Raw genomic sequence first — 23,708 nt, 5'->3', positions numbered from 1 at the left:
ACATGGACTTGCTCTCCTGAAGCCCAAGTCATGGATGAACATCTGTGTTCCAGCCTCTGGAAAAGAGAATGTCTTATCTTCTCATTTTGAGCTCTATTAACTGCCAAGTAGTCCTGTCCAAGGCAAGCTCATACTGCCTCCCATCTTTAAACCCTGTATCCAGCACAAACAAATGTGGTGGACAAACTATGAAACAGAGAGCACGTAGCTATGGTGGGGAGTGGGAATATTGGATTAGTGCAGAGTGGTAATACAGGAGGACAGAGACAAAGCAGGAAAAGAAAATTTCTGTATTTTCAAGTTCGCTACTACAAGTTTGATTCAAGAATGATTTATTTTTATTTAATGTTTTACAATGTTAAAATACCACTTTTCCTAGTAGTTCCATCCAAACATTTTATTAATGACATCTGTGCAGGTATAAAAATGTTTCACCTGATCAGTGAAGGAGATGTATAACAGATATAAAGTTCAAAATTAGACTTCTCCCCAACAGCTTGATCCTAACATTTAGTAACACCAAGGTTACTGCAATGACACAGCTGCTAAGATATGCGTCCTAAGCAAGATAATCCTCCTGCCAAACTCTTTTCTCTGGTTCCGGCCTGTCTAGGAATGGCACTGATCTTTGTTTGGCTAGAGCTGAGAGGCACTTGGGAGCTATCGCATGGCAGTATCTCATTGAGTAGATACAGTATTTCATGCCTCTGTCCAAGAATTTTCTCTGGGGAAGTATGCGCCTGATCGGACAGGAACTGATACAAGGCATTAGACTCTAAGTAACCTTTGAGTTTGTTTCTCCTGAACGTGAAAGCATTCATGGTTTGAGTCATTAAAAATATGCAAACAGATGTGTCAGTTACAGTTAATATTGAGGGCTGCTTTAGTCCCTCATAGTGTCCTTATTTGCAAGTGCTCATCTTGCTCTTCTGCTCCTCCTAGTGATATCTAACAACCTCCTGACAAGGAATATCATGTGGCATGTCAGAAGATAAACCTTTACTGGAAGAGTTTCATAATACATAATCCCCTAAATCCCTTTGCTGAATTGAATGGGATATTCATCAGAACGGGTTACATTCCACCAGATCATATACTTTTTGCAACAGCCATGAGATGGGAAACTACAACAAGCTGAGAAAATTATTGGCGGTGACATACATTACACATTCTCAGTTTTTCCAGATAATGCTTTCAGTATTAACAAAGCAGCAGGAAAAAAATGGTGAAAAACCAATCTGGACTTTAAATATCTACATAAGATAACACAGACATAGAGCCAAGAGTATGAAGATTCTGGCTAGCATTTCTTTTTTTTCTCTCATGCAAAGACACACAAGAAGTCCTTGTAAGGTTAAGCAATTAAGAAACAGTGTTATACTCGTGCCTTCTGGGGTTTAGCTTTCAGATAGCCCACTTTTCAGGCTGAAAGGAGAAATGGATTGGTGCATTCAATCTAGTCAAGCAAAAGCAAAGCCAAAAAATACATGAAATCTGTTTTTAATTCATTTTCCCCAGAAGGCTGCAAGAAATTATAAAAATAGCATGAGACTGGTTCATTTTTAAACTGATCTAGTAAGCCCATTAAGGTATTTAACTTTCATGGATTGTCTGAGGGATATGGAGTTGCTGTTATCCTTTTGTTTAATTACACTGTAATCTTAGTGCAATTACAGTGACGATAACATTCTTCCACACACATAACAATAAATTAGCCATCTGGGGATAAATGACATTACTTAAAGCTAACTTCAGCAAAATATCAAAGAAATACTAATGTGGTGTGTTTCACACAGAGTGTGAAAGTATATAACACTGTTTCTAGAAATCATCATTCCAATATATTTTAGAGACTTAAAAGCATAACATATTCTTGAATTTGCTTCATCATGAAATAGTGATTGAAAAATATCAGGAAAAGCACAGAGAAAACACATTTTACTGTAACTGAAAAAATATGTAGTGCAGTTTTGTGGGCTATGCTTTAAACATCCATGCAGTATTTGTCAAGTTCACCAAATAAATATGTGAGCAACACCATTCCTGACACATTTTATTCTCCCAATCTTGCCATTTTTCCATTGAATATAAAAGTGTATTCTAAGTCCTTTTGTGGTGTAATACCAGCAACAAGAACAGATTCATCAAGTTTTTACTGTTACTGCTAAAGAGAAAAAGAGGTAAGACAAAAAATAAGTGATATGTCAGAAAAAGCCAGTTGGACAACAAAATCATCCTAAAAATAAAATACATCTCAAAATGTTGAAGTTATTCTCAGCAGCTCCAATTAAAATAATCACCAAAAACTGTCGTACTGGGCTTTCAACTGAAGAGGAAACTTGTAGCTCTGCTCTTTTCCAGATATGATCATAAATAAATGAAAAACATTTTGAAAATATATTTTGAAATGCATTAAAAAAAAATAATAATTCTACTGACAAGGTAAATTAAGAGAATTGTAGTAGTTTATAAACCTCAAATACCTTTTTTTTTTGTGGTAAGGAACCTGGTCTGGTTATTCTCAGTTCAAGTCTATGATGTTAGTTATAATTGCACTAAGGCAAATTAGGTAAAAGAATGGAATTAAGCTGTTGTAATAAGTATTTCACATCTAAACATATTTTTTCTAACCTCATAAGAATATGTATCTTATGTAGTAATCTTTTATTGCTCTAGAGAAGAAAGAGTAGCTGCAACAAAAGGGCTGAAATTTTCCCTGTTATTTGAAACATTATATTTTCTTAAAGATATGAGCATGTAGAAGTGTTAATGTGTATGGAAGAATCCTTTGTAGGAAGAGTCTGTTTTTTATAGTCTCATTTACATGTGGCACAAAACGTAATTTATTCTCTTATATGAACAGAGGAAAGGTTTTTGCAAATTAGTTGTTTCGTGTGTTGCAAGTTTGAAATGAGTTTTCCTGAATGGCTAATGAATAAAAAGATATCAGAATTTTATTAGGTGATAATTTTTAATAAAGCTTTTTATTATAAAAATCTTTTGAAAGGGGAATATTAATGCTGGTGAATAACTGAAAAGAATCATTTGCTTAAAAGGTAGCATTTTCTGGTGGTAGAAGAATTTGGACTTCACTGATACTTTGAAAACACAAATGCATAATTTCTTGAGTTATGCTGGTGTCTGTACCTTATATCAATCTCAGCTGATTTTTTTTATTTTTTAAATTTTTTTTATTATTATTATTATTTTGCTTAAACAACACTTCTAAAATTTTCTGACATTCCTACTGTGGAAAACTTGGTTGTTTGTGCTGATGGCAGATGAGGCTTTACCAGAGGATCTCTGTTCTCTAGCATCTTACTACAGAGAAAGTTCATTAAGGAGTACCTGTTCATGTAGTGAAAGATGTTATGGGTTTGGGTTTAGTTTGTGGTTTTCTCTTTCCAAGTATAGAAATGTGACTTTCAAATAAAAGAAACCTTAGATGAGACATCTGTGAGCTGGTATTGCTAATAGGTTTGGATTAAGGTACTACAGTGATTTGAGCAAGGCTGCTTATGACACAGAGCACACACATCATCAGATGGCCCTGAGGGCAGAGGTTGCAGTTTCCTTCCTCCTCTTGTCTATTACAGTACTCCAGTAACCTTTACAGAGGGTGTAGGTATGTTTAACTAACTCATTTCTCTACCTAAAAATGGTATTCCTATCTAAAAAGCAGTAACAATGTTCTGATTTACATATTTAATTTATCTGCTGCTTTCTGTTTGTAAGTGTGAATATCCAAAAAATACTAACATGGTATTGCAGACAGTCTCATGCATATGGGCTGAGATTTTTCTGGATATCATTAAATGCAATAATATTTGACTCGGAATGTGCTCGGTGTGAGAATCATTTTACCACACCGAGCACATTTTACCTTTTTAAACCTTTATTTTACCTTTTTAAACTACTACTAGAAACTCAGTCTTACAGGATATTTATTATAAACTCTCATGTCCTACTTCCCAGTGCCTATCTCTTGTCTATTTTTCCCACTGCCCTGGCAAATAGTAATTTAACAAGAAAAAATTATCAAGAAAAATGAATGATCATAGACAGTGAATTGGAGAACTCACTGGAAGAATTTTTGATCCACTTTCCCATTTGATCTATGTTTTCTTTGGCAAGATAACTCTAGCAGGTGAAGACTTCAAGATGGTATGTGAACCTATTTTAGGGTTTTTTTTTGTTTTTTTTTTGTTACTAATTTTTGAGCAGATTTTCCATGTCTTGATCAGTGATTTCCAACTCTGCTTGACAGGAATCCAGGCATGAAAGAGTTTTTTTGGCTCCACATCTGAATGCAATGCTTTTTGGTTTTTTTTTTGTTTGTTTTTGTTTGTTTGTTTTTGTTTTGTTTTGTTTTGTTTTTAATAGGCCCAAGGTAAGTCTTTTATCTTTTCTTTCCTAGTATTTCCTCCATCATAGATGAGGAAGTAGATCCTCAGATGAGGTAGATAACACATCCAGTTTGATGTCAGTCTTTAAACAATATGTAAATTGCGAGGCTGGGGAGTAAAGTTATGACAACTGTGGTAAATATTAGTCTATAATATTTATAAAGTACTTTTTTTACAAGTACTGTAAAAAAAAACTTGTGCTGGCTGATTTCCATGAAAAATATTTGGTGCTCTTCATCTAAGATGGTAAAGAGGAAGTGGAAGTACCACTACCCATGAGGTAGCTTCATGGTCATAGGAGATACCACCCAAGACAGATCTCCTCAGAAGGCTTTAATTATGCTTGGACAAGAGCAGATGTGGCCAGAGAATCAGGAAGTTGCCAGTTCCTCTGCAGTTTTCTCTATTGGCTGCACAAATAGTTTTCAGAGGAATTTGGAGGCAAATGAGCAGTAGAAGTTGTGTACTCTCACCCTATTTAAATAAGAAAATGAACAGGGAGAAATGAAAGGAATAGTTCCATTATGTAGCAAAACATTTCACTGTGGTGTGTGTTATTACATCTCTGTAAAGCTTATTGCATATTTGAATATACAAGCTCAAATCAAGGCTTTGCCTTGGGCGATCTGGGTTGAAGCCTATTCTCTTAGGGAAACCATTTTATTCTGGTTCTGCTGTTTTGGAAGCTGATCTGCTATTTCCGTTCTAGTTTATATGCTGTGAGGACACTCACATAAACCCACACTGAGCTGTATGCTCGAATGGCAGCTCTGCCTTCACCCAGTGACAGTCTCTCTCATGCAAAACCTTTCATTGTTCATCAACTGCTGACAGACTCTTTGTTTTCCAGCTAAGTAACCACAGTTTGTTGTACTACTAAGGCTTTTAACATATGCTTTTATTTAACATTAACTGCCTGATAAGAAAATGAACTGGTTGTTTTTTTATTTTTGATAAACAGTTATTTCTTATTTTTAATTTTCTTTCATTTAATATTTTATATAAGATGGTTAGATCTTCCTTTTGTAGGAAAGGAAAAAACTTACAATTTGTTCGGAGCTCCAGGTTCTTGCATCATTCGTTTTTTTTTGTTGTTTTTTTTTTTAATATATACATTTTCATTTATTTTTAAGCTCCCAGTAGCATCTTTTTACTTTTCTGATCTGTTATCAAGCTACCTCTCAAGAAAAATATATACCATATGTCTTTCACTTCCCTTTGAGTCAACATCTTCAGCCACATTGTATGGCAAAAAATAAAAGCACATTTTCTAGGGATTTTCTGACATGGTTCAGATAATGTCAGCTGTTGTGGAAGGGGAACAATCATTTTCCTTTAAAACACATCAGGTTTGGTAGATTTTAAGACTGATATTCATATCTGTAATGGAATTATGAATGCTGATGTACAAAAGGTACATTAGGTAACACATACCATCATGGCAAAAGCACCTTTTAAGTAGATTTTGTTTATGAAGGTTTGGTTGAACTTAGCTGACATTTGGTCAAGCTCTATGGAAAGAAGGGAAAGAAAGATACGGGGTTTTGTTGTTGTTGTTCTGATGCCTGTGTCAAACTGTTTATTGATAGTTATACAAAATGCTTTGGAGCATTCCTGTTCTTCTTGATAAGTTCATTGTTTGGTATTTCAGTTTTTTTTTTTTTTTTTTAAAAAAAAAGTATTGTTTCACATTCTTATTTCCAGTAGAGATCATTTTGTAAAAGAAGCGGTTTTATAGCCTTTTTATGAGAGCAATGTCATGGCTATTTCAAGGAGTAATTCCACATCAGCTTATTTCATTGCTGTTACCATCTTCTATTTTATTTTTCTGCAGATGCAATCACTCTTTTCCCCCAGAACATTTTCTTTTTGCCAGAACATTTTTCCCCTTTTTGAAACACAAAAGGTATAGAGTGGGAAACGCCTGACCTAGGATGGAGCTAACAACTGATGAGTATAAGACTGTGGTACATTAAGTGTTCTGCTTCAGCTGCAACCTTCCACCTATCCTCCACTAAAAAATCAACAATCTTAAAACAAACAAACAAACAAACAAACAAACAAAAAATAGAAGTTTCATTCATTCAGATAAAACATTGCATATTTAATAAAATATGTGATATGTAAAACAAAATATAGATTAGGTCATATGTAAAATAAGTTAAATATTAGTTTAGGTATTAGGCTGTGTCAAGTGTCCCTGACAAGGTTTCAGTAGCAGGGGGGCTACAGGGGTAACTTCTGTGGAAGGGGAGCCCAATAGTGGACACAACTGGTTCTAGCCAGCTCCAGCAGCCCTACTTCAGCACACAGCTGAGCCCATCGGCAAAGCTGGTGAGACCTCTGGGAAAACAGTTTTAAGAAAGAGTGAGAAATGCTGCAGAGGGAGAAAGGAGTAAAGGAAGACGAGTCAGAAATGGCCCTGTGAACTCCAGGGTCAAAGAAGGAGTGGGAGAAGGTGCTCCAGGCACCAGACCAGAGATTCTCCTGCAGCCTATGGATGAGATCAGGCCAGAGCAGGTACTGGCACCGTAGTCTGTAAAGAACCCTTGCTGGAACAGGTGGATATGCCTTGACAGAACTGCCACCTGTGGATAGGACCCACGCTGGAGCAGGGTTATCCTGAAGGGCTGCAGCCCATGGTTAAGACTAACACCAAAGCAGGAGAGAAGTGTGCAGAGGAAGGAATGACAAAGTTGAAGTTTTAGGAACTGCCATCTCCGTGTGGCACTTAGGAAAGGAGGGGAAAGGTAATAAAATTAGGAATAAAAGGGAAAGTGTAGGGGAGGGGGGGGGGAGGGGGGAGGTGTTGTTTTAACTTGTATTTGTTTTACATTATCCAAACCTATTACAAATGACAAGAAATTAAATTAGGTTTTCCCAAGTCTAATCTGCTTTGCCCATGGCAGCAATGGGTATGTGATCTCCCTGTCTGTATCTCAACCAATGAGTTTTTCATCTTATTTTTCCCCTTATTCTGTTAAGGAAGGGGAAGGAAGGAGCAGCTGGCAGCAGGCAAGGTTACATCACCAAATAGGTAAAGACTGAAGTGTTGCAGTACTTCAGTCTACTAATCACATGCACAGAGATATATAATTCATTTATGCTCTATATTCAATATAAGGTATGACTTTAAAGATATGACTAATTGTTTTAGATTTTATTTTTTTTAATCATAAACAAAATTATAATCTATTGGGACTTTTGTTCTAATTCAGCTAGATGCTTAAGTGAAGAAACAGATTATCATGATGTCAAATATGATAAAGCAGGCTCTGGTTTATGTAACTTGTTCATAAGGGCGTTAGAAGGAAGAAGATAATTATCAATATAGATGTTTCATTTGTATGTTGTCTGCATATCCTATGTTTTATCTTATCTTTATAGACACACAATAGCAACTTCAAAGGCCTCATTGTCTGTGCTGCTTTGAATTCTGTTATTCTTCCCATTTAGCAAATGCTATCAAAAATGTTCTAAGTGATACCGATTTTGTGTACAGCCAGGAGTAGGAAAAAGAAACCACAGAAAGTTTATGTGCAAATTGTTTTAGTATTATTTTGATATTACTTCAATAATCAGTTATGCCCTGAGATCATTATGTGCATCCAGGGTTATTCCACTTAAGCCACTGAAATGACAGGTTAGTATATTCAACAGAAGTGATGGGAAAGCTCAGTTTTGTCATCCCTAAATTTAAATGAAATATTAGAAATGAATTTGCCAACCAAAAAATTGTTGCTGAAATAACTGTGCTCTTTTAGAACAGTGCACTCCATTTTTGATCTCGAAAGATTTCTCAGAAAATTCCCTTAAAAAAGTCTACTGCTGATTATATTAAAATGCAACAGACAAAGAGCATATTTCAGAGAGGAGATGCAGATGTGAAGTGCATTTTTAAACCAACTGAGGGTCCTGCATCAAGAGAAAATCTACTTTCATACATAGCTAATTAGTTGTATATATATATATATAATTTTTTTCTCTATGACATTGTGTGTGCATTTGTACAATATGAGGACAAGGAATATACCCCCTTTGATTTACAGGTGGCTATATATTATTAGTTCATCCTTAGTTTTTGATAGATTTATATGTACATATAAAATTTTAAATATTCTGAGCACTCATTTCTGTCTGTTTTCATTCCAGTATTTAGAAAGCATGTTATGCTTCTAGATAAAGTATTTGTAGAGAGGCTTGAAAAATAACTCTACCAACTCCTCCCACAAAGGAGAGGTTAAGTGGTTCAGGAAATTGTAGGTCTGAAATATTCCTCCTTGACTAAATGAATCAACCGTGAACATTTACCACTGTCAGAAAATTAGGTCACAGATAACACGAACCAATTTTCTGCGGAAGTCCAGGAATAAGTTAATTTTACATTTGCTACTTTCTTTAAATTGTAGTGGCAATGATAAAATGTCCACACTCAACAGTGGCTACAGCCTTTGAATCTCTGGGATGATTTGAAGTGACTTTGTGTTTCTTTTCAACTTGTTCCAATGCATGACTGGAGTTCTTATTAGAATGATCTTCATGCAAGACCTGCCTGCTTCCCAGCTATCATCCACCTCCTGCTTTCCATTTTTGTCTAAAGTAAAGCTGCATCCGGCAAACACTTGGAAATACGCTGTTTGGTTACTAATTACCTGCACTGATTTACTTAGCTATGTGTTCCAACACAAGCAAGTCTTTTGTTTTCCTATTGTATCTGCCTCACTATTAGTTATAATGGTAGCATTTATGCTGTAAATGGAGTGAAAGCATGAAAGGGAGACTGTAAGTAAAGATGGGAGCACTGTGCAAGTAATAAATAAGTAGTGAAGTATTAAGGTTAGTACTAACACATGGATATGGTTGTAAAGTTTTTGTTTATATTGCCTTCAAACATTACTAAGGAATGGTTTCAAGGTTATAGACCTACCATGGAGTGTGTTAAAATATATAACGGGACTGTTGGCTATCCTAAAATAACGAGCAATAAAGTTTATGTATTAATTGTAATTATGTTTGGACAGCTTTATATTTTAATTGATGTTTCTCTGTCACCATCAATTGGCAAAAGAGAAAAATTGGTGTGTAGGTATTTAGTTAAAAGAATCTTAAGAAAAAAAAATGCAGTTTAGTTCTAAGAATTAATTCAGCTGTCCAGGATGTGGCCAGATATTAAAATATCCTGTTCTTTGAATACATAGGTGTGCTTTAAATGAAGCAAAGGTAGCTAGGTGCCTAACTGATCACCTTGCTAATACAGATTTTTTTCAAAAGAATACTTGATTGTATTTTCCCCATGCCTGCTTTCCTTTTCTTGGGGTTCCTATCATTTCCATTTGAGTTGATTGCATGGTACTTGAGCTTAAGCTCTAGCTATGCAGGAAAATTATTCCAAAGAGCTATCTTCGTATTTGTTTGTTTGTTTATAGCATCTTATCACTTCCAGGACTAGTTCCATAAACAGGTTGCAAGCATTTAGAAAAATGTTTCAGAAGAGGATGGGAGCAGAAGGCTGCCTAAAGCACTCCAGAAGCTTTAATTGCTCTCAGAGATTTTCTGTATGGTACTAAGCAAACCATTTAACAAGTCTGTTTCACCTCCCAGTGGTTAGGATGGAGAAAAGAAAGTTGGGAAAAGAAACTTTTCATTAAGAAAGTGGGGTTGCACATTGAGGTTTTTAAATATCATACAACTGCAGGTGACTAAACATGATATTTCTACCTTAAGAGTAATTCCAAGTATACCACATAGTTCTGGAATTTCGTAAGAGAAGGAATATCATGTTTAAGGAATAGATTTTTATGCTTCTTCAACATGTGCTGTATTGCATTGACACTACATTTTAGAAGAAAGACCGTCTTGGGCTTCACAGCAAAAAGGATTATGGAAGAAAGGAGACTTATATTTGAAGAAGGAAAAGAAAACACAAACATAAATAATGTTGCAGTGAGTGCTATCACTTTGCTAGTAAAGTACTGAATTTCTATGAAACATTTTACAAACACTTTTTTTTTTTTTGTTCAAAAGTGTTCAGCTGACTTGAATATTTTTGTTGTTGTTATCTGCAGTTTGAATACAATTCATTCAATCAGTAGAAGGAGGTAAAGCAAGCAGCTCAACACCATCTGGTAAACAGTTTAAGAGCTGATAAGATGCAATATGCAAAGTTTAGTTTTGAAGTTCTGTTTGTAGCTCTGATCAACTTAAATTTTGTCAGATTTGACCAGCAAGGCAAAGGCTAAAACAGAACTTAAGAAAAGATTTACTACAGAGTAATGGAAGTTTTTAAGTCAGGCTCTAGGTTGGGCATTTAAAGAAGTTAGTCCCTATATTTAGTTGGAGTTGGCGAGCCTAAGCAATGCAGGTTTGTTTTTAGACCATAAATTGCATAAAATGGCAGGGTTTTCCTGCCATTAAAATACGCAGGTGACTGTTCTTCAAAGAACTCTTGTGCCAAACTAGTAAGAGCTTTTGAGCGAGCACTGCTGATGGAAGCAGTACATGACACACTATTAATCTGAAGACTGTTGTGGATTTGTGGGTAAATAGGATAAACTAATGAGATCTAACACAGCAGAGAATGTACCAGAATAGTGGCTTGCCTTATAACAATGAAAAAAATAATAAATAAAAAAAAATTACCTTTTCCACTCTTCATCTGATTTTTTTTTTTTAAAGGTTGTCACCTCTTGTTGTATGAAACGGTCTCTTAATCTGTGTCTCTACAAATATTAAAAAGGGTTAGCCTAATTCCTGAAGAGGTAATGATTTGCAATAAATAAATGAATGACAAAAATACAGGTTGCCAGAAAGGATGGAAAACACTGGAATATGCACGTTGTTAAATGGTTCACTTTGATAATGCCATATATCTGCATTTTTTTCATAACTAGAACTGTTCTTCCTTGGGTCTGTTTTTCTTTCTGTATGAAAACTGGCTTCTTGAACTAATTGTTCCATTGTTCATCTTGGATCTTGTTCTTCTGACAGGCCTCACTGCAATCTTCCTGCAATTCTAGCTCACTATAAAACTGGTGGTGGGATTAATTTCTCTCAGATGACCTGGCAATGCCTAGTTAAACCTGCCATTCTATTAAATCTTTTCAGAAGTTACTGAAATGGTCTCAATATTTTTTCTTTATTGTAGGTTTCATATATACTGGAGAAGTTGTACATCGAATGTTAACAGCTACACAATATATTGCACCCTTAATGGCTAATTTTGACCCCAGTGTGTCAAGAAATTCAACAGTCAGATACTTTGATAATGGTATGTAGTAGTCCTTCATAAATAAATGTGTCTGTGTCCCTTGGTTCTTCATATTTTCGTAAATAATTATTTTTGAAAGAAAAATTGAATATTTTTTAAATGTCTTTTTTTTTTTTGAAACTCACAAACTGTATAAATAATGTTCCTAGACATCCATAAACCTTTCTTAATTTAGAACATGGTTAAAGGGTCATGAATGCTTTTTCCTAATTGAGTAGATCCCTTCTATATGTTAAAGTACATAAACTCAAACTAAGAATTTATTTTACCAATTTTAAAAGGACAAACATATCTTCTATAAAAGTGCAAGTTCTTTTGAACTTGAAAATATATATATACTGTCCACCTACTGGCTAAAGTGGAAATAAATGTCCTTCATGGAATGCAATACCAAGAATACACAGGAGTAGGGTGGGTATAAAGTTAATAAACCTGTCAGTGACTAAGTGTGCATGGAGTCCCAAGCCTGGAATCCAATATGCTCATCTATACTATGAGTTCTCAACAGTCCCATGTAAAAAATAAATAAATAAATAAGTAAATAAAAAGGTTAAAAGGCAAACTGCAGTGCTGCAGTGTTATACTTGAAGCTCCATAAAATATTTCAAAGGTCGTAAATCTGTGGGAATTTGTTTTATAAACTCAGTTATAATCAATATTTTGAAAATATAACTGATGTGATTAAATATCATCTGCTGCCTTACCTCAGGTAAGAGAAAATAATTTGCTACAATAATTTCAAAAGTCTCTTTAGTGATCGAATACAACGGCAGTAACTGCGTATTTTGAATTTAAAATTTAGAAATCATGAAATTTAGAATCCTGAAATCTATGATTGTTTTAATCTTCCTTGATAAGCCTGTACCATCCTTTGAATACAAAAATAATGACCATGTCCAATAATATCTCCATCATATCTCCAACCAGGTATGTAAATTTTTATGTTTCAGATCAGTAATCAAAATATAACTTTTGCACCCAATCATAACTTTTCCTTACCATCTAGTCATTACTTGCAGCATTTGTTTGTTAAGAATTCAATAAAGTAGAGTTACATGACAAAATCCTCCTGCTCACATAGGGAATTTTCAAACAGAAAAAATGATTATTTTCATTTAATATATTACCTGACATTATGGCCTGACATTTGTCATCTTTACTGACAGAATCTGAGTGCTCTGGGAAAGTCACTGCTAATTTTCATTGTATTCTTGACTTCCACTCTTTCATATCAGGTTTATCAGCTTGTATCGCATCAGTTTCATGACCAATTTGATTTTTTTATTATTATTTTTATTTTTTTGCGGGGGGAGATTTTGCATCCCTCCTTATGCATAATGAATGATGATCTATTGGACCCCATGTACTTTAGGACAAAGAATTTGCTACCTTACCCCAAACAAAAAGCAATGAATTGTAAATTGCTTTGTAAATTGTAAATTGTAAAAGAATGAATTGTATCTCCAGGTCCTTATTTCTTTTTCATCCCTGTCTGATCCCCTGGCAAATTTAGGGCTGCATCAGTAGTGGGCAAACACATAGCGTGATGACCCAATCAAGTCTTATTCATGGAGCTAATTACAAGAAACCTACACTCAAACCTACACAAAGAGCCCTGGGAATGAGGACGTAGTGTTTTGGAAGAAGCTGACATCAACTTTAGTTTGGGATTCTGAGATGCACTTATGGACTGACTATAAAAGTTTCTGGTTACTTTTGCTATGATAATTGTAAAAGTCTCTTTAAATTTATTTAAAATGAAATTGAATATAATCAACTGAATATTCAGAAAACAGTTAATAAATGTAGTCAAATAAGGAAAAGTGCACCGTGTGCAAAATTAATGAGCATATATTATACTTATGAAAGACACGTGATCGAATGATGCAACAGATTTACTGCAGTATGCACCAAAAATTTGCATGCTTATAGTTCTGTGACATCCCCTGACAAGATATGCTAATAAGAATAACTGAATATCTGTGACAAAAGATATTTCAAGAATATAGCAAAAATGCATTGAGCTAGAAGCATACTGACCCACCGTGAACACTCCAGCAAGAAATAAAATTAAAATGTTGTGAATCAAAGCACATAACTCCCATTAATGCAAAAGAAAGAAATATGTTGGGGAAGGGATATAGTCCTAGAGACAAAAAAGACATTTTCAGTATACACAGTTTTGGTGATAACTGTCTTTCAGCCAAACTGCCTGAAGGTGTCTGTAATCCTCAACATCTGTAAAACATGCTCATAGGGTATGCAAGTCACTTGGGGTACATTTTTAGTGCAATAAGTGGATATTCAGCCAGAGAACTCCCATGAATATTAACAAGTCTCTTGCAACTAAATCTCTGCAAAGCAGACTCAATATTTACCCCGTCTATGAATTCTTAGTGGTTTTAATTTAAACTAAATTTATTTATTGCGAGCATCTAATATTTTTTCAACTTGCAGAACCTCAGTGAGGACTTGTACCATGCAGAAAAAAAATTAATGCTATTTATATTAATGTGTAGTTAATGGAAGAATCTGTATTACTCAAATAATAACTTTCACAAGACAGGGAAAGCTATTAACACTTCACCTTTCAAAGCCATCAGGTTGTATGTATGTGTGTAAATATATATTTATATATGTAGTTTAAGAAAAGCCACTGTAGAGCAGTGGTTGCAGCAGCACACCTGTGAATGTTGGATTCTACCGTTAGTGATCGTTGACTCTTCGTGCAACTCCAAACAAGTCACCTGACCCCTCTTGCTTTAGCAGACTTTTGTGTGAGTAGTTGAGGTAGTTATTTGACATATATTTTGGCACTATGATGTCTACCTTTAAGAAGATTTCAACAGCAACATGTGTGTGTAATATCTTTAGCACTTCAAGATGCTGGTCTGAAAGTTGCTGAAAGAGACAAATCACTGTTTTTGTTTCAAGTAACTGCAGTTAAGTACTTTTCCTACAGTCAGTTAATATTTTTCTCACATTTTTTCTTCCCTTTGCCTCTCTACCCCCACTCTGGGGTTCACAGGCACAGCACTAGTTGTCCAGTGGGACCATGTCCATCTGCAGGATAATTACAACCTGGGCAGTTTCACTTTTCAGGCCACCCTTCTCAATGATGGGCGTATCATTTTCGGCTACAAAGAAGTAAGTTGGGTCTGAAAGTTGTCATTTAAGTAGACAAATCACTTTATACTTGTTAGGAATTTCCCTCCATTTTTGGCAAATATTTTGAAAATTCAGCTGTATGAGACCATTTTCACAGATTGCTTATAAGATCCTTATTTTGTTGAAAATTATGTTTTATTGTGAAAGTGATGTTCATGTTATGGACTTGAAAACCATCAACATGTCTCAAATATGTACTGCTAGATTTCAGCTGGTCTTTTTTGTATGGTTGTAAGTGTTGATTGTTTAGTAAATTCTCTTTGACTTTGAAAGGTAGGGCAATTTGCTTAGTTAGTTTATCTAATTTGAGCCTATTTAAAAAGACTCTAGCATCAATGGTTAATATTAAAGGTTACCTTGCTTCTGCATCTTCCATTTCTTGGCAACTGAAGTACTTCAAAGTCTCTATATTTTAAATAAAAAATAATTGTCTGTATCTCTAATGGTTAGATTGAGGTCATTTGGCTGGTCTTCATAGCACCAATATATTGCTGTCTCTATTGGGACCCTGTGCATTTTCTGTCTTTCAGAGTTTCAGTTGTTTAATTCAATACTTTAGATGAACCTTTTTTCTTGTTGCTAGACTACTGCTAAGGCTATACCTCCAGGTCAATTTCATGCAAATGAGCATCAAAAGGTAGATAAAGTTAAGTCCACAGGGACAAAAAACACTTTCTTTCACTTTCTGCTTATTTTAATCTCATTTTGGCCTGGAGAGCGTGACTTTTTCTTGAATGTGCACATCTCTTTGTTATTCTCCTTATATAAATAATTGTTATCAGTGATATATTTTATCACTGAGATTTTCCAGACTTGAAGAAATCTGGGTTTTCTTCTCTATCTACCACACGTGGGTTGTGTGCCTTCAGGCTCAGTTTTCATGCCTGTGTCAAAGCCATACATCTGAATGAAGCAGTAGCACTCTCCCTTTCATTAAAAAACTAGTGAAGGTCTGGGTTTTACTGGCAACACTCATACCTTAAGACAAATGTCTTTTCACCTTGAAAACAGGATAGCTGCAGAATACTCTTACTGTATTATTTCTGTAGACACAAGAAACTTATGGTATGCTCATGTATCTAGCATCCCTTATCTTATAAAAGATGTGCTGATGCACGGTCTTCTCTGGCTCTAAGATTGTTCCTGAATGTTATGTACAGGGTAGTAGTCTTAATCTATGGAAATGCACTTTATTAAAATTTTGATTCCAGCTTCAGAAAAACCACCTTCTGGTTACTACAATGGAGCCTGTACATTATCAAATGACTGTGCACAAAGGACTTTTATCTCCTGTTCTTGAAACCTTTGTAAAGGGAAATATATGATTTTATGATTCTGACTCTCTATATAATTAATATTAATATATATATATTAATGACTACAGAAAAAGTCCTACCTTTAAAGCCCAGAAAAGTGGGGAGTGACACTACATCTATTTTCCATTTTAAGATGAATTTGCTAAGAACTATTTAGCACTATAAATGAATATGAATTCTGACATCAAAATAGTGACATCAGAAAAATGTTGTTCTTAGCTATCAGATACTTGGCCCTTTCTGCCACTGACCAGCCCTCTACAAAATGGATCAAAAATGGGTGATATAAGCTATTCCTGTAAATTGATAGTATTTTGTGTTCAATTTGCATAAATGTAAATGATGATGTGGAATGCCAGGCCATAGAAAATGTTATTCATTTAGGAGGGCAGAAAGAGATAGGCCACCTCATTACTTTCATGTAAGTTGCATGCAGTTAGGCCATGTGGTCTATGGATAAACCTAGCAAATTCTATGTTAACACTGGCTGGGCTGCTTGGTCTCAGTGTTTCTACTGGGAGCTACTTCCAGAGCTGCACTGCTTTCTGGGGAGGAGTTTTATTAATGCCCTTTTCATTCCTTTTGAAACAGAAAGGAATTGGAATTTAGAAACATAGTAATTTCTGATTTGTTTTTGTTGTTTTTTCTCCACTGCTGAATCTTTGAAATCTCCTGCACAATACAAAGAAACTTTTCAAAAGTGACAATAGTTATGTATTTGTGGTCTGCAAATATTTTGACAAAAATATTTTGTAAAATCTCAGGGTGTTACAAATATACTTATTCCATTAGGAATTGCTTAGAGAATGGCTTTGGAGAATGAGATTTCCAGAAGACCACATGATTTGCAGTGTACCTTAGTTTATTAAAATTACCTTAGCTTTTCACTTAAGTGAGGAAAACAGAACAAAATTTCCAATCATTGATCCAGACACAAGTTGTCCAAGGAGAATAAAATGAGACACTTGTAAATTGAAATTTGCCTGTAGTCTTATATTTCTGGCTAGAAATTGGCTTATGTTCAGTGTTGAATCCATTGCTTTCTGAGGGAGTCCTTCCTTCTAGAACCATTTCTCTTGCTGGTCATGTTGTCAGGAGCCCCATTAACTCCAGTAAGATTACTTATATGAGTCCTCACTAGCATGAGTAAAAGTTGGAAGAGATTTCTACCACCTTTTTGGTGCTACTTCATTTTAGCAACACATTTCATCAAAAAATGGCATTGATGTATGATTATCCTGTGAGGTCTTCGTTGACATTGAATGTTTTCAAACTGAAACACCAATGTAAGTTATGCAACAGACAGGTTTCCAGTAACATTATAAAGCATCCCACTCTGTATGAGTGACACCAGAAGTTTATCCTGAAGAATTCATCTTTAAAACATAACTTTGATTATACATTTGATTATGCATTTAAGGGAACCATAGATAGGAATTTTTATGTCTATAGAACTTTACTTAGATTTTACCTTTTACTTATGATTTATTCAAATTTGAGATGCACTTCTTCATTTCCTCTCAGCATCCACATCAAGTTCGCTACTTCATAAAGCTGAAGCTGATCACCAAAGCAGAATCTTGGATGGGGTCTGCTGAATGGGGTCTTGGATGGGGTCTGCAGAGCTCTTCTGCCTAATCTCCTGCATTCTGTAGTTTGCATAATAGGAAGCAATTTGAAATGAATGGTTATTGTCTGAAATTAAGAATAAATTCTAAAAGAAATAAAAATTTAGAAAGCGAGCTGAGCTGCCAGAATAGAGAAATCTGGAAACATCTCAGAAAAGATAATGCGTAGGAGAAGGAGAAAAGGTGTAGCCGAGTTTTATTGTGCATTTTATCTGAAATGTACAATGAGACTTTGGTGTTTTGTCTAACTCTTACATGCTCTAAACAGATGAATCTAGCCCTAATAAAAAGCATAACTCATGTTTTCTAATCTGTTTTTCTGATATTCTTCTTGTACTTTGAGATTGGATTCAATTCAGTATTAATATCAGAATGTCATATAATATCAGAGCAAAATCAGAATGAATGTCAGCAGTGAATTACAGTAGGAATATCTAAGCACTTTTTATGTACCAAATACTGTTTCTTTTGTGTGTTCTTTGTCAGAAAGAAAAAATGGCAAGTCAAATGTTTGTTTGTTTAAAATTTATTAAGGAGCCATGCACACATATTCCATTTTAAATAAAACTAACAAAGTATCATTAGTCAGAGTTCTGTCAAGTGATCAGTATGTCAGGAAACATCATCTGGCAGAAAAAAAAAAATAGTGGTGCACCTCTGCTACATAAAATACTTAAATTACAGAGGAATCCATCCGATAGAAAATATATGTATATAGATATTCTGCAAATGAATACTTTTATGTGTTTTAGTAGTGAATACTCATTTCTTATGTTCTAGATTTCAAAGAAGTTTGATTCTCACAAGCTTTTTGTCTTTTTGAACTATTCATTATAGTCTTTACTTCTAAGTGCTTAAAGATAATGTTCCTTAGTGTAAGATTTGTTTGTATTTTTTTCTCTGTTATTAATTCAGGGCAAATTAGGTGAAGGCTTTGGTACTTAGTTAATGGTTTTAGGATTTTTTTTTCCTGAATTTCATTGGCTTGAAGGCTTTCTTTGTTCATTTAAATAGGAATGACTCTCTATTTATGTAGTCATCCAGAAACTTTTATAAAAGGTGAAATTCCTATTCAAGTTTCCCAAAAATGTGAAGTAAAAAATAATTCTAAGAGACGTGAGGTAGAGTTTCCTTCTACTTTAAGAGGAGGCAGAAGTGAATGCACCTGATTAACTATAGCACTGATGTTCCTCCTATGTGTGGTGGAAAATACTCCATTTTGAGAGTTTCAGAAACCTGTTTGTTTCCATAGTCTGGATGAATATTCTACCTGCATTCTATATTCTTGGTGTTTCTTTGCTCTGTTATTATCAAAAATATTAGCATGGAAGTAGGATCTTTATTTTGTGAGGAGTTCTGTTTATGAAACTTAAAATCCCAAATTAAGTTTCATGCAGTTTGGTCTTTAGTTAATATCTGTTGAAGAAACTGTCAATGAAAACACCTTATAATCACAGAATCATCTAGGTTGGAAGAGACCTCAAGATCATCGAGTCCAACCTCTGACCTAACACTAACAAGTCCTCCACTAAGCTCCATATCACTAAGCTCTACATCTAAACGTCTTTTAAAGACCTCCAGGGATGGTGACTCAACCACTTCCCTGGGCAGCCTGTTCCAATGCCTAACAACCCTCTCAGTAAAGAAGTTCTTCCTAATATCCTAAACTCCCCTGGCGCAACTTTAGCCCATTCCCCCTCGTCCTGTCACCAGGCACGTGGGAGAATAGACCAAACCCCACCTCGCTACAGCCTCCTTTAAGGTACCTGTAGAGAGCGATAAGGTCGCCCCTGAGCCTTCTCTTCTCCAGGCTGAACAAACCCATCTCCCTGAGCCGCTCCTCATAGGACTTGTTCTCCAGACCCCTCACCAGCTTTGTCGCCCTTCTCTGGACCCACTCAAGCACCTCCATGTCCTTCTTGTAGTGAGGGGCCCAAAACTGAACACAGTACTCGAGGTGTGGCCTCACCAGAGCCGAGTACAGGGGGACAATCACTTCCCTAGCCCTGCTGGCCACACTGCTTCTTATACAAGCCAGGATGCTGTTGGCCTTCTTGGCCACCTGAGCACACTGCTGGCTCATATTCAGCTGACTATCCATCAATACTCCCAGGTCCTTCTCTGCCTGGCAGCTTTCCAACCACTCATCTCCCAGCCTGTAGCTCTGCTTGGGGTTATTGCACCCCAGGTACAGGACCCGGCACTTGGCCTTGTTGAACTTTGTAGAGTTGACCTCAGCCCATGGGTCCAGCCTATCCAGATCCTCCTGTAGAGCCTTCCTGCCCTTGAGCAGATCGACACATGCACCTAACTTGGTGTCATATGCATACTTACTGAGGGTGCATTTGATGCCCTCATCCAGATCATCAATAAAGATATTAAAGAGGACTGGCTCCAGTACCAAGCCCTGGGGAACACCACTAGTGACCAGCCTCCAACTAGATTTGACTCCATTCACCATGACTCTTTGGGCCCAGCTATCCAGCCAGTTTTTAACCCAACAAAGCGTACGCCAGTCTAAGCCACGAGCATCCAGCTTCTTGAGGAGAATGCTGTGGGAAACAGTGTCAAAAGCCTTGCTGAAGTCAAGGTAGACCACATCCACAGCCTTTCCCTCATCCACCAAGCACATCACTTTGTCATAGAAGGAGATCAGGTTCATCAAGCAGAACCCGCCTTTCATAAACCCATGCTGACTGGGCCTGATCACCTGGTTGCTCTGTAAGTGCCGCGTGATGACTCTCAAGATACTCTGCTCCATGAGTTTCCCTGACACTGAGGTCAAACTGACAGGCCTATAGTTTCCTGGGTCTGCCCTCTGGCCCTTCTTGTAGATGGGCATCACGTTTGCTAGCCGCCAGTCGACTGGGACCACCCCCGATAGCCAGGACTGTTGATAAATGATGATAAGTGGCTTGGCCAGCTCCTCCGCCAGTTCTCTCAGTATCCTCGGGTGGATCCCATCTGGCCCCATCGACTTGTGTATATCCAAATGCTGTAGCAGGTCGCCAACCATTTCCTCATGGATAGTGAGGGCCACATTCTGCTCCCCATCCCCTTCCACCAGTTCAGGGTACTGGGTATCCAGAGAGCAACTGGTTTTGCTGATAAAGACCGAGGCAAAGATGGCATTAAGCACCTCCGCCTTTTCCTCATCTTTTGTAACTAAGTTCCCCCTCGCATCCAGTGAAGGCTGGAGATTCTCCTTAGTCCTCTGTTTTGCATTAATGTATTTGTAAAAGCATTTTTTGTTGTCTTTGATGGCAGTAGCCAGATTGAGCTCCAGATGAGCTTTGGTCTTTCTAATTGTGTCCCTGCACTGCCTCACAACATCCTTATAGTCCTCCCAAGTGGCCTGCCCTCTTTTCCAAAGATTTTAAACTCTCTTTTTACTCCTAACTGTGGCTCAAGCCACAATTCTCTGTTCAGCCAGGCCGGTCTTCTTCCACTCCGGCTTGTCCTTGGGCACATGGGGACAGACCACTCCTGCGCCATTAAGATTTCCTTCTTGAAGAGCGCCCAGCCTTCCTGGACTCCTCTGCCCTTCAGAACCACCTCCCAAGGGGCTCTACCAACCAGTGTCCTGAACAGTTCAAAGTCAGTCCTCCAGAAGTCCAATACAGCGGTTTTACTGGTCTCCTTCCTGGCTTCTCCAAGAATGGAGAACTCTACCATTTCATGGTCACTCTGCCCAAGACAGTTTTCAACTACCACATCTCCCACCAATCCTTCTCTGTTTGTGAAGAGAAGTTCTAGCGGGGCACCACCCCTGGTAGGCTCACTAACCAGCTGTGTCAGGAAGCTATCTTCCACGCTCTCCAGAAACCTCCTAGACTGCTTTCTCAGGGCTGTGTTGTGCTTCCAGGATATATCTGGGAAGTTGAAGTCCCCCACAAGAACAAGAGCTGACGATTTCACAACTTTTGTCAGCTGCCTGTAGAACTCCTCATTAGTCTCCTCATCCTGGTTTGGCGGTCTATAACAGACCCCCACAAGGATGCTTCCCTTGTTGGCCTTCCCACTGATCCTAACCCATAGGGACTCAACCTTATCATTCCCAGCCTCAAGTTCCATGACATCAAAACTCTCTCTGATACAGAGAGCCACACTACCACCCATTCCATGCTACCTGTCCCTTCTGAAGAGCCTACAGCCAGACATTGCAGCACTCCAGTCATGAGAGTGGTCCCACCACATTTCCATGATGGCAACCAAGTTGTAGTCTGCCTGCCGCATGATGGCTTCCAGCTCCTCCTGTTCGTTACCCATGCTGCGTGCATTAGTGTAGATGCACTTCAGCTGGGCCATTGCCTTCTCTCCCAACCTTGCCATAGTTACCCCTGTCACAGCTCTAATAAGCCTTGTTTCAGCCCTGTCCCCCTTCTTACCTAGTTTAAAGCCCTCTCAATGAGCCCCGCCAGCTCCTGGCCTAGGATCCATTTTCCCCTTGAAGATAGGGACCCGTCTGCGGCCATCAGGCGGGGTGCCAAGTAAAGTGCCCCATGGTCAAAAAAAAATAATAATTCTGTGTTAGCACCAGCCTCTGAGCCACGTGTTTATCAGGTGGACTTTCCGTATCCTCTCTGTACCCCTTCCTGCCACTGTAGGGATGGACAAAAACACCACCTGTACTCCCGCTCCATCCACTAACCGTCCCAGTCCCCTAAAGTCCCGTTTGATGGTCTTCAGGCTTCTTTCTTCAATGTCATCACTGCCAGTCTGGACTATTAAAAGATGATAATAGTCAGAGGGGCAAACCAGGCTGGGAAGCTTTCTGGCAATGTCCCTGACCCTGGCCCCTGGGAGGCAGTAGACTTCCCTAATGGTAGGGTCAGGCCGACAAATAGGTCCCTCTGTTTCCCTGAGACAAGAGTCACCCACGACAATCACCCTTCTTTCTGTCCTGGTGGAGACGGTCCTGAGGCGTGGAGTGCCCTAGGTATCCTCCTGGGTAGACTTACTACCTCTTCCTCAGCTACCAGTCTGTCAAGCTCCAGGGCCTTAAACCTGTTGCATAAGGGCACCTGGGAAGGTGGGGCTGGTAGAGGGGGGCATCACCTGCGATGTCGAGCAGCTTCCATTGCTCCTCAACTCCTAGGTCCCCTGCCTCTGCCTGACAGCAACAGGGCAGGGGGTCCACGCCCATTTGGGGTGTCTCACCCCGGTACCTGTCTTTCAGGCTGTGCAGGGAGTTGCTCCACAAGTCTATCTCCCGCGATACTAAGTAGTATTGCATTTCTAATTATTATTTTGCAGAATACTCTAGCCCTTATCTTTGACTCAAGTGCAGTAATTGCACCCTGTTTACCATAGCCAGAATAAGGTCAGAGGTTGTTTATTTAATCTTTTTTTGGAGAGTAAGATTCTGACTAGTCACAGATGAAGTGGAAAAGAATAAAATTTGAGAGCTTTCTGTTGGAAAATACTCCCTAGATTACTATTCCTAGGAAATAATGCAATTCAGCATGAATTCTTATTTTCCTCTCTAGTGCTAAGTATATAATCAGAAATATATATGTCAATGGCCCTGTTGCTAGCATGGATTTGGGAAGCTAGTGGCTTGTACAGTACAAGAGTACATATTATCCACGGTAGAACTAACACATATTGGAAGGATTCTAGCTAAAATCCATCCTCCAAATGTAATGCCATAAAACTCTTTGTTCAACTATTTAACATGTCGTCCTGTCATGACATATCTTGTCATTCATATGAGGAATTCAGAACACTAGCTATCTGCTTGCTACCTGTGTATTGCTGTAGTTTTCAATCAATATTTTTGTCAATTACTATAAGCCTTCTGCCAAAAGTGTGTGTTTCCTAATAGGGCATCATATGGTAAAAGCCTATTTTATCTTGACATCTTGTTCAAAAGATTTCACCTATAAACTGCCACTCAGTACACTCATTCCTGATAGACTGA

General features: G+C 37.4%; 1 protein-coding gene across 2 annotated transcripts in view; it reads left to right on the top strand.

The window, feature by feature from the left end:
• PLXDC2 (plexin domain containing 2) overlaps positions 1-23,708 on the top strand; it is a 271,670-nt gene that overhangs the window by 187,347 nt on the left and 60,615 nt on the right. For both annotated transcript variants that reach the window (XM_068673780.1, XM_068673781.1), the window contains 2 exons: positions 11,551-11,673; positions 14,702-14,820. In XM_068673780.1, coding sequence (XP_068529881.1) covers positions 11,551-11,673; positions 14,702-14,820 — 242 coding nt within the window. The remainder of the gene's footprint in view (positions 1-11,550; positions 11,674-14,701; positions 14,821-23,708) is intronic.

Source organism: Anas acuta, chromosome 2, assembly GCF_963932015.1.
Source record: "Anas acuta chromosome 2, bAnaAcu1.1, whole genome shotgun sequence".
Taxonomy (NCBI): domain Eukaryota; kingdom Metazoa; phylum Chordata; class Aves; order Anseriformes; family Anatidae; genus Anas; species Anas acuta.
Note: the sequence above shows the minus strand (reverse complement) of the source record. Positions and strands in the feature narration are given on the sequence as shown.